We start from the raw sequence: 12,066 nt of genomic DNA, 5'->3' as shown, positions 1-12,066 counted from the left end.
TTTTCTTAATATTATTCCCCTCTCATTGTCAAAAAAACCCAAACCATTTATTTTCCATTATTTTAAATGCTACAAAAAGCACAAATGCCCATTTTTAACTCCTCTCTAGGATAACATGAGTTTTTCTTGCTGTTACTGTTGTAATGGTGGAAGAAACTACCATTCCCCACTCTCTCCCTACCAGAGACCAAAAAATAAAATAGTATGTAAATTCTGGAAACCCATATAATAGCATTATTTTTACAAGATACCTTTCTATTCTGAAAGCAGTTTTACTCCAGCAACTTCTAAAATTTCTAAATCTATCAACAAAGTCATCAAGTAAAAGCATATATAATACCGATGTTAATGGCAGTCTCTTGTTTGTCCCCAGTAAGTATCCAAATTTTTATGTCGGCTTTCATGAGTGTCTCTATGGTCTCAGGCACTTTGTCTTGTAGCTTATCTTCAATTGCTGTTGCTCCAAGTAGCTGAAGATTCTGTGGATATAAAATATTCGGTACACAAAGTTTTTCCAGTTTAAATTCAGTTTTAATCTTTTAGTGTCTTTTGTTTAACTTTTCATGTTTATGAAAAGATTAACGTTCTTAAAATTCATGAATCAGATTAGGTAACCACTAATAACGTTCTTCAAGTATATTCTTATGAACTTTAAGTTAAATATCTATGTGTTGTGATAAACTGCCAACTGTATAGCACGAACGCTACAACTTCACCCAATTATGGGTGAATACTTTGTTCAGCAAAAGCTGTCCCAGTGCAGGGACACAAAAGTAAAGCTAACAGGGTGATTCCAATTCTGTCTTCTGCTAACTAAAGAGGGCTTACAGAGAAGCCATCCTCCTCTGTGATGTAAACAGTGAAAGAACAAGTGTCAATAGTCACTTTCTGCAACAAAAGAAATATAAATTCATGAAAAGGGGAAGAAAAACAGTTCAGCACTAAAAAAAAAAAATTGCCTACTGTAGCTGGGAAGACTCCCTCCTTGGAGACACTCAGAATTTCATTAAAGTGCTAGATAACCTGGTCTAGCTTTAGAATTAGCCCTGTTTTAAGCAGTGGGTTATGATTAGATGATCTTCTAATCTTAACTTTTCTCTATGATCATTATATAACAAAGCAGATGTTATTTCTCTGTTAACCACTTTATTCCACAAAACAACAACCCTGAAAAAAAAATTAACAGTAGCTCAATGCAAAATCAGTACTTTCTGTGAAGCAAGTTACTTGCTGCAAAAACTTTGTCAAATTAATCTTTCCTTCATTTCAATCATCTCAACTGCTAGGACTACATGATATATCTGTCAGTATACTCCTAAAGCTTTTTCTGTCAAAGCATTATATCTCAGTGACTCAGATTTCATGGTACATGTAAAGACAAATTTAGAAAAAAATTAAAACCAAAAACCATAACAAACTACCTCCCCCAAAAACAGAAACCTAGAGAAATGCACATACTTTTTCAATTAGTTCATAGCTCTCCTCAAGTTTGAGTGCTCTGTTCTGTATAGCTGTAGAAGCCCGGTGATAGACATCTAACCATTCTTGATAATCACTTTCTGAAATCTCAGCTACAGCAAAACACAGGGTTCTTAAGCCTAAAGAGAAAGCAGATAGTATTATTCAGTATTTTTTTAGTTTCTTCCTTGATATGCCTACAATGAGTAACTATTAAAAGCTTTTTTCTCCTATATTTTATGTTTGCTTGTGTCTGATTTTCAACATATTGCTGCACATCTTGAAGAAGTTTATTTCATGTATCTAAAATATAAAATGTGATAGAAAGAGAAATTTATGCAGGAGAGTAACTCTTCCAAGGTAGCTGAATTTAATACAGGTGTTACACTTCAGGAAAAAATGATAATTTTGCAAAACGTTCAACTTATCTTAAACTGTAGAAGAAACATGAAGCCAATTACACTTGCTGAACAGATAACATACATTAGATGTTTAGGAACATCACAACTGTAAGATTGAATTATACTTCTGAGCAAAAATATTCTAAACTTTAATTTTGTTATGATGGAAAGCAATAACTCTATAATGAAAGTTAAAATATATCACCACAATGTTACAAATTCCCACTTCTTCACCCCTTCCCAAATGTCCTTATGAAGTTATCAGTTGAAGTTAGAAATTTCCCATCTAGAAATCAATTGTGAATCCCATCAGATTTATTTTCCCATATCACAGATTATTCCAGCTTTCCAAATTCTTAAAATAAAATCTTTATATACAGGCAACGTTTGGAGATTTAACTTAATCTAGTAAATACTATATAAATATATACACATATATATACACAGACACATATATGTACTAGTTATACTTCATAACAGAATTTTTCCTTCACCATAAACCTAGATTGAACACTACAGTGAGAATCTAAGACTCTAAAATAAAAATAAATAAATCTCTTTTCTGACAATACAGACTTAAATTGAATTTAGAGAGACAGGTGCCAAAGTCCTAACAGTTTGTTTTCACGTATCATGAGATTCTTATGTTTCTAGCACATGAAGTTGGATTAATTCTTTATATATGGAGAAGAGCATTGCTCTAGCCAAATGAAATCTCTTGAAGCCACAATTTGCAGGCAGAGAGATTGAGGAGGGGGATAGGCAGCACTATTGGAGTGTCCTTGGTTATTTACCCACTATTCTCTAGGAGATGAAGAGCATCTTAACTAGGGATGGCTAAACACAATCTTTATTTGTTCACAGGCTTCTGCTGTGCACAGATCAGCACCAGCAGCAATTCTGAAATAATCCAAGAGGCTGGGCATAACATAATAATATAATATCGTCAGGACACAACTCATTTGTAATTCTAATATGTTAATAATTGAGCAGTATTAGGAACAAAGCTTTTTACTGTCTAGACATAAAGAACAAAAAATTCAGTTGATTTTTTAGTTTTTTGTTTAATAAGAATACGTTAGCAAGATTCGAAGAAATTAAAATGAAGTGAGAAATGACATGAGGGGGAATTATGACTAATAGGAATACAGTTTCCACGATTCTTTCAAAATATTTTAGGCAGATGATAAAACAAAGAGAAGAAATCAGCATGTATAGAATATCAGCAAACATGTCACTTGACACATTTTTCCTTTTAAACCGGAGCTTCATTTTTTTTTCTATTTTAATTAAAAAAAAAGTTTCTTTTCATTTTAATTTAAAGGAATCTTTCAAATAAAAAGTGGAAAACAGAATATCATTAAGTCTGCTTCTTAACAGACTGGAACAACAACACAAGAAAATTATACACTTTCTCTATTTATCCAAGCAGGCATTAACACTCAAGCTTAATAAGTGCTTAAATATAAATGCCAGCCATGCTAACCACTTCATTGTTGAACAATACACCAAGAGCATGCAGCAAATGCCAAGGACATACTGTACTGCTACATGAAAGGATACACATGAGAAACTTTGCAACGTCATTGGCTGTAATTTAAATCTGATGCAAAAATAAATACCAATTTCATTAATCGATTCCAGAGAGAGGTGTATTTTTTTTTTAAGATTAAATTTAGTGTTTTTGAAAGGTTAACAATTCACTTCTGAACAATAAATCTTTTCATCTCTTTAAAAGAAGTGTAAAAAAACATTTGAACAAATTTCTTAACGCTAATATATATGAGCACTGGTTTTAAAGAAGGGCAGGATTTTTCACTTTTTATTTTGATTTCATTCAGTCCAATCTGACTGCCAAAGAAAAATGGTATCATTTGTATCACTGATTTAATGAAAACAGTAGTTAAGAATTGGATTTAAATTCTCATATTAGTTCATACATGATAACAGTTATTGATATATTTTTACCTTTTCTGTAACCAAATACAACCTATACACCCTTATGACCCAAACTAACTGATCATGGTTTGACTGTTAAAAAACTGTCCCGAACTTGACACTTAGCTCACAAAACTAGATTCGTAAGGTCAAAGTATGCATCTGAGGCTTCATGTTGTATTATCAGTCAAAAGTCTTCGGTTTTAGCTGTGCTTTCAGCTTTCTTGCAAAGAAGGAAATTTATTCTTCTAATCTATTCTTCTAAAGAAAGAAGTTTTTTGTAAGTTTGAAACTCTCTAAGATTGTTTAAGGCTAACCAAGTGTTTCCTGTAGAGATCTTGATATGGAAAACAAGCAAAAGAAAGATCTCTGGCTTGCTTCTGCTGTCACCAACAAACTCAAGAGATGGTGACTACAACACTAATCAAAATGCTTAATTACACGAACCACAAGAGAAACAATTAGAGAAGTCATACGCATAACAAACAGAAAAAGGATCTTTCCTGATATAACTATATTTGATCAGACATCAGTTATGAAAAGGTAAGGAAAGCATTTTAGGTAAAGAAAATATTTTAAAGTTTGCTTTCAACTATAAGCTTATTTCTTAAAACACATTAAAGATACTTTTAATGTTCCATTAACAATGTATTAAAAAAACTGATGAGGTAAAAAAAAAATGAATTTCAAATTTCAGATTACCATAACTCTCTCCCAGCTCATAAATAAATGAAAACACTATGATACTTCACAGCACAACTCTACAATTCATGCCCTCCCTCTTCTCCTCCTCTTTCTGATATCTTAGTAAAAGGAAGAACTAGGAGCACTGATGGAAAAACTAATACCAAAACAGAAAACTTTCTACAGTTTGCTTTCCTGCTTGTCTATACTGTGGAACTTAATAATTGGCTGTTTGTATCAATAGTCTTAATTTCATAGTCTCTTATATTTTACTCACTACTCCTATTTCATGAGCCCTAATGGAGCAACTGCTTTGAAAGAGTGGTTGTTAAAAAGTAGCATATGGAAAACTAGTGACTACAATTCCTCTTACTGTGAGTGGTGACAGAAAAAAATATATTGTAAAGCTGCCTTAAAAACACTATGCTAGTCATATACAAGTATATTCACTTTGGCTGCTGTTTCTTATGCTACAGCATTCATTGTGTGAGGGAGATTAAAGTGATCACGGAGGATGAAACATTCACTAAGACAAAAAATTGTACGATATGTTTTCTGCTCTTCGGAAAAATATATTTTGTTTAAAAGCCTCTGAAGTGTTGTTTTCTTTCTTTTAAACTTACTACTGAAGCTTTTTCAGAAGATTATCTTTTAGGGAGGCATTACTAAAATGTAATTTTCTAACTTCATGTGAAGAAAACATTACAGCAACATAAAACTGCAAAACTGAATAGTTGAACAGTAACCACATTTGCATTTAGTTTTAAATTGAATAGTATCACCCACCTTCTGTAGCAAACTGCTCTAGATGTTTTAAGGTGATTTCTTTGTATTTTGAACTTTCAGCAAGGCGGTCATAAATTACAGTATCCTACAACATAAATAAAATGAACACAAAACAATTTAATAGAAAAATGTGTTTTGTAGACAATAAAAACACAGGAAAAAGTGGCAGAAAAATATGCAGTACTGTATTAGTTTACTTCAGTACAAATATATAAATGAATAGAAGTAAATTTATTTCAGTGGAAGGAAAAAAGGACACTCTAAACCCTCTGAATCTCTAAAATTAAAAACTACATCACAGCAGAATTTGTCTCTCCTACATGTTTTGCTGTTACTTCCCTTCATTTTGAAAGGTACTGTATCTTCTTTTGTCTTGCCATGTGGATTATTTTGATCTTTTAAAATGCTGTCTTTGTTTTAATATTAAGCTCAAAATGTAAAATTAGTTTTGCATAACGGTCATTCATAGGCTTTTGTAACCAGCTTGATATACAGAATGCTAACGAAAGCTTCTTGTCTTCTCTTGAGAAGATGCAGAATGGACATTTATATTCCACCAACTTTAGCTTTTTAAACCATTCAGGAATTAGATTTGCATCACCATCCCTCCTCCCCCTATCAAACATGAATTTAGATATGGACCAAGAACTAATGAGAAACCCCGCCATTCCTATATGCAAGCGTGATTAGGCTATCTTCTGATCTTATCTTCAGGAAGATTTACTTCTGGCATAACACTGATGATAGGCTAAAATTCCCAGTTCTAGGAATCTAGTTGTTTATACTAGATTATTATTCCCACCTACTGATTCATGCTTAACAACCCCAGCAAGTAAATGATATGAAACCATACCTTCATCTATTTTCGTGGACTACAGAAAGAAACAATTTATACGAAGTATAAAGGTATTAGTCAAAGTACAAAGAACATAGAAGTACAGAATGAACAGGTCTCTCTAACCTTCTTACGCAGTTAGTAAGGAAAAAAATAAACTAGTTCATCACATTAAACAACTACATAATAAAATCATGTAAACTGAAAAAGGCATCATCCTCTCCCATCCTTCACCATTTTCAATGTTTTGAAATTCTACCATTCTAACAACTTTTTGCTTTTGTACGTGTAATTGCATGTTCTTTGATAAAGTGAAAATATAGTAAAACTCACAGCTCCTTTGCAGTAGAGTCTTAACTTTCCTGTTGGCGTGCGAACTATCACTGACATTCTCTTCCTAGAGCTGAAAGAGAAATAAATGCCCAGTAAGTGGGTAGTTCATAAATATTTATATTTAACAACATTTTACCTATGAATATTGATACATAAGTTACATAATTCAAAAGAAAAGGAACAAGGCTATTCTGAATGATGTTTTCAGATGACTGGGATGGAAAAACAGTTTCGCTGTCTAATAACTAGAATTAATGCAGTTTTTCTGTGCACTTCTCTGTAGGTCTTTTTCCTGCAAAAAGGAATTTAAGAACCTTTACTGTCACCTTAATATTGTCTACTGATTGCAGAAAAGCATCTTATGGCATAAAGCGTATGTGACCAAGATCATAAAGACCACTTCAGCATTTTCTTCCTTCCCAGCCAAACAGAAAGAGTCCCTAGTATACTGTGCCACGTTACTGTCATCAAATACTTCAGAGTTGTATTCATCACACATTATTTTAAGCATGCTGAGATTTAGAAGGTGCCTTGCCTCATGTTAACTACTCTCTGACTCTCAGTTGTTAATGAGATCTATGTTTTTCTTCTTTCACTCCTAATGACTGAAGTCAAGGTAGGAATGGGAAGAAAGGATGGACAAGATGGTCACCTTTGCTTTCTGTCTTCCCTTTGAGGGCCTCCAACAAACCTACTTTAGATTCAACATCATATCCAGTCAAAATGTGTATTTATACCATAATTCTTTCAAACCTTTTTTTTTTTTTTTTTAAAAAACATCTCCACAGGAACTATTTAGGGAACAAAAATAATTTGTCATGCATACAGCTCACAGTAAAATACACAAAAGAGATTGAAGTAAATGGTCCTTTTATAAGTTCAGTTCCTGTTGGGAACTGGATCCCATTTATAGATCATCAAATAGCATTGCATGAATGGTTTCTGAAGTTCAGATTGCCAAGGAAAACATCCCATAAGTGAAATATATGGAGATAGGTTAAGGAAAGAATTTTAAAATTACTCGTGAAGTAACTGCCTGAATATTATCTTCTAGAAAATATTTTCCTATTCCACCTATGTGTGCACTTTGCTTCAAGCAGAGATCTGAGCAGCAACATTTAATTACATTTCTACTGTGACTATTGCATAAGACAGCATAAAAAGACATTAACTACTGCAACTCTTTCTCTATTTCATCTCTAATCTAAAAAATCTCAGATAAAACCCTTAGACAGTGTCCAGTTAGGGATTCACTAAGATAACCATTGAGAAATTCAGATAATCTAAATTGCAATTATGTTGCTTAAGCTTTCTTTAAAATCCTGAGATTCAATTGATTCCTGGTATAATTGTTTAGCTTATAGCTATCTTAATTCATTACATCAGCCTGAATGTTCAGCTAAGGAAAAGAGGAGGAACCTGTTATCTATCTATCTATCCATCCATCTATTTATTTTTAAACATATATACATATATGTGTATGTATATATATTTACTGTTTATACAGACACACACACACACACTTCATAGCTAAAAACTAAGCAGTTTTTTACTTGTCTTGTAATACAAGAAAATTGCAATCCTGAAGTTCTGCATACAGCTGCATGCCTATTAATCTACTGAAGATGCACCAGAGAATAAGCAATGTTTTCCTGTAACTTTCTGAAACTTGATCTGTGAAGACAGACATTGAATCTTGACTGACATATATTCTTCTTAGCAAAACTGCAATAAAGCTTATCAGCAGGACTTACTGTCAAGGACTTCTAACTTTTAACTTTTTATGAGCCTTTTCACTGCAGTGATAGTCTTATGTCTGTTTTGTGGTAAAATAAGAAACCATAAAATTGCGCTATTACATGAAACTCAATGCGATACCATTTTTTTTGTTTTACTTTCTTCACGTAGGAGAGACAATAGCTGGTAATTCCCATGGAATTGTCATGGGATTACAGCTCAGCTGAATTATTGTGAGGGGACAGGAACAGTCTTGATGGGCCCTTTGTTACTTTGCAAGGCCTATCTAAAGTTTAAGATGAAATTTTCATTAGAGTTTATCCACGCAAACACAAAAAACAAATATTGCTACCAAGGTTTTGGTACCTCTTCTGTCAGCCACTTTTTCCCCCCCCCCCCCCCCACGTTTACAAGTATCAGTCTTCAGTCAGAACAGGATCAGTACATTTTGTCCCTCTTTCAATGATGGAGAGGAGGTAAGATCTGAAATGCTCTAGAAGGCAGCCTTCTGTCTGCAGAGTACAACAGCCAAGGCAATGTGCATTATTCATAAAACTGATTGGGTCTGAGACTTGTCAAGCTATTGATGCATTTCAGACAAATTACAGTGGTATTCTACATCAAAAATGTTTTTCTCTAGACAAGGAGCTTTACCCTATAACTACCACAGAAGACTTATGCTAGAATATGGAGATGTGCTCCTGGGATGCAGAGGAAGATCAGTCATTAAATCAATAGATGATGCATACTCCAGATATTGAAATACAATTACTAGGTCTATAGTCATCAGTGAAATTAATTCTGGTGCTAAAACTTCAATTCATTCCTCTAACCAAACAGACACAATCAAAACCTCCATCAGTGGAACTGTGTGCATAATGACACATTCTTGCACTGATGTGCAATTTCTACACTGATAACGGCCATAGCTTATGCTTACTGAAACAAGGAATCGCATACTGAAATTCATGGTGAACAGCACAGAGTCAGAGCAGGGTCTAAAAAACTCTTTAGTTCCTTAAACTTAGGGTACCACAGCAGTTGTGGCATCTGAGCAAAGTATCTGTTGGAGACAAATGAAACTGAGTACAACTCATAAGGACACTAGTTACTCCACAGACATTAGCACTACATTTCAGGAATAATTCCCAGCTGCTTTAGGATTATCAGTTGTTTTCAGTATGCTCACAAACCAGCTGGACTGAAAGCTACTGCCTTACAAAGGATAATTAGCATATTGTATACTTCTGTTTTCACAGGCACACCTCTGATCACTGCAAAAACGGAGTACCGTAAAATACAACTCTACCAAGCATTCCTACAAGTTTTACTTCTGTAACTTACTTCTCTGAAGGACTACTCTATCAAATATTGACACTGTTGCGCTCTTGCTGAAGAGTCTGATCTGGTTTGTACTGGAAGGCAGTAAGAAATTAGTTTGCATTTCTTCTGGGGAAAAAAACACCCTAGAACACCTGGAAACTCTTAACTTAGGAGGAGTCTTAATTGTTACAGATTACTACTCTGAAGGTACATGCCGCTACCCATACATATGGTGTTAGGTTTTTGTCAGAATTTCTCCTGCTATGGAGCAAGGGTGACCTCTAGTGCTTCCAGCAAGTCAGTTCCAAGCAAAGCTAAACCTAGAATAAACAAAAACAGCTATAAAAGCAGAATGCATGGTAAAGTTTTGGTGATTAGTATCCACTGAAAAGCTCAGTCCTCCAGAGGCTAAGATTCAAAAGGAATTCTCCATTCTCCATGAAGTATCACTGTTTAAAATATGGTTTTAGACTGACACAGAATTTTAAGATCTATGAAATCAAGATAAAGAGCAAAAATAGGAACAAAACAGGAATCTTTTACTGCTACCCCATGAATAAAGTATGAACTTACACAAATGTCAAACTAACAATATACAAGCAGATGTGCAACATGCTTGCTAAATTTCCAGAACAGAAAGTGAAAAAAGTGCCTACAGGAAATTGAAACAATGGCGGAAGTCTGAAAAATGTCAAGTATGTCCTCTACAATATAGAAAACATTAATGTTAATTGCAAGAAGTCATTAAAATACATTCAGAACTATAAACAAGTCTGTTGCTTTTTTTTTCCCACTCTGCTGATTCTTCTGTTATGCTTTGCATTATTATTACTATTATTATTATTACATTATTATTACTATTATTAGAACTATAGGCAACTACTACTCTCATTTCACACAACCTATCCATCTACAGCCCCTTTTCTATTGCTTTGGATTTTTATTTATTTTTTGATCTTTTAGAATCTTCAAGGTAAACTCGAGGGAAACGTTAAGAGGACAAGGAAAGGCAAACAATGATCACTTTCCACAAGCATGTTTTTGAAACTGAGCAAAAGCAAAAGTGGAAAATATTAGACAGAAAGGAGATGACAAAAAATATATGCCTCTGGAAATATTTTGGAAGAAAACCAGAAGCGTGATCTTAATCAAGTGCACTATTTTACCTATGGTGTGATCACATACTATATATTTCATTATAGAAATAAAAGCCAAGCCTGCACACTTTGCCTGTACAAGTATCAAAAATGCAGATGTTTACCCACAAGGTAAATTCATAAAGTATTTTCACAAAAAGACATTAAGTGCTCAACAAGCTGCTTACCTTGTAAATTCCAGCACATTTAGCAGTTCATATCTCTCTTCTTGTCCCAGCTGAAACATAAAAAATTTGGAAATTAATGCAAAAGAAACTAAAGCAGAACAATCAAAAATAAACAAAAAACATCTCAATAGATATGTACTATGATGCAATTATTCAGAAATTATTTAATATGGCAATAGTAAATACAGCAAATTATAATGGTACCCCAAAATACTTACAGACTCTATGATTACTGAGTCAGGTGTCCTTCCAGTGAATACAAAATGAAGATGCCTGGCTGCTCTGACCAATGCTCCTTCATCTGCAACAAGTCAATCAGCAGTACTTATTTTACAAGATGTACAAGAAAACTGTTAGCTTACGCCGTGATTTAATGGATGCTTTCAATTTCTTTTTTCCTTTAAAGATTTGTAAGACCAGACTCGATGTTGGTAAGTACTCTTTGTTTCTCCTGTTAAAACTGTGATGAAATTAATTTACAGTTCACAGAAAATAAGCCCCCAAAAGAGCACATCTCTCAGTACAGTGATGAGAACACACTCTCCAAAGTTTTAACTTGCAAACTAATAAATTATGCATTCCAGTAGATGCAATGACACCGCTTCATTGAAAAATGAGACATACTGCCTTCTTTCTACCCCTAAGCACACCTTCAGGGACTCAGATGTTTGGATGCTGACTAAACATTGTTTAGAGAACAAATCTCACAATTCCTAAGTGCCTTATTCACTAGGGAGCTGCACAACGTACTTTCCCTTTTATTTAAGTTGTGATTTACAAGAAAAGAGTGATAAATCGTTCCAGTAAATAATAGATAACTTCAGTAGCTACATTCGGGAACCCAGTCTCCAATGGGCATTGGTTCTCTCCAAATGGTTTAAGACATCAGAACAGAATTAGCTCACCGTTGCTAAAAAAAAAAAAAAAAAAAAATGCTGCCATGGCCCAGTTAGCTTTATTTATGGCCCTACCACCATGCGTGTCTTTCAATTTTTGAAGGATAGAATTTCCAGATAGATAGCCATGTAGGAGTTGGGGCAGACAGGGATGACGAAGACTGAAGAATATCTGCTTCATGTCACATATTTCAAAGATTTTGCCTTGCTGCGTTGTGTCCCAAATTCAAAAGTTGTCTATGAACCAAGGTAGGCTTCAACTAGACCTTTTGTGTTATAATCTTTTCTCAGTCTCTAGTAGACTTGATCACTACTTTTATCCTATTAAAACAATTTCTTGTTCATTTTTGA

The 12,066-nt window shown here is 33.9% G+C and overlaps 1 protein-coding gene across 3 annotated transcripts in view; it reads right to left on the bottom strand.

The window, feature by feature from the left end:
- The window catches only part of ATP8A1 (ATPase phospholipid transporting 8A1), a 102,070-nt gene that overhangs the window by 46,465 nt on the left and 43,539 nt on the right, over positions 1-12,066 (bottom strand). For all 3 annotated transcript variants that reach the window (XM_035550470.2, XM_035550461.2, XM_050710416.1), the window contains 6 exons: positions 11,038-11,120; positions 10,820-10,869; positions 6,436-6,505; positions 5,268-5,352; positions 1,459-1,598; positions 341-479 (listed from right to left, as the gene is read on the bottom strand). In XM_035550470.2, coding sequence (XP_035406363.1) covers positions 341-479; positions 1,459-1,598; positions 5,268-5,352; positions 6,436-6,505; positions 10,820-10,869; positions 11,038-11,120 — 567 coding nt within the window. The remainder of the gene's footprint in view (positions 1-340; positions 480-1,458; positions 1,599-5,267; positions 5,353-6,435; positions 6,506-10,819; positions 10,870-11,037; positions 11,121-12,066) is intronic.

The sequence above is a fragment of the Cygnus atratus genome, chromosome 4 (genome assembly GCF_013377495.2).
Source record: "Cygnus atratus isolate AKBS03 ecotype Queensland, Australia chromosome 4, CAtr_DNAZoo_HiC_assembly, whole genome shotgun sequence".
NCBI lineage: Eukaryota > Metazoa > Chordata > Aves > Anseriformes > Anatidae > Cygnus > Cygnus atratus.
Note: the sequence above shows the minus strand (reverse complement) of the source record. Positions and strands in the feature narration are given on the sequence as shown.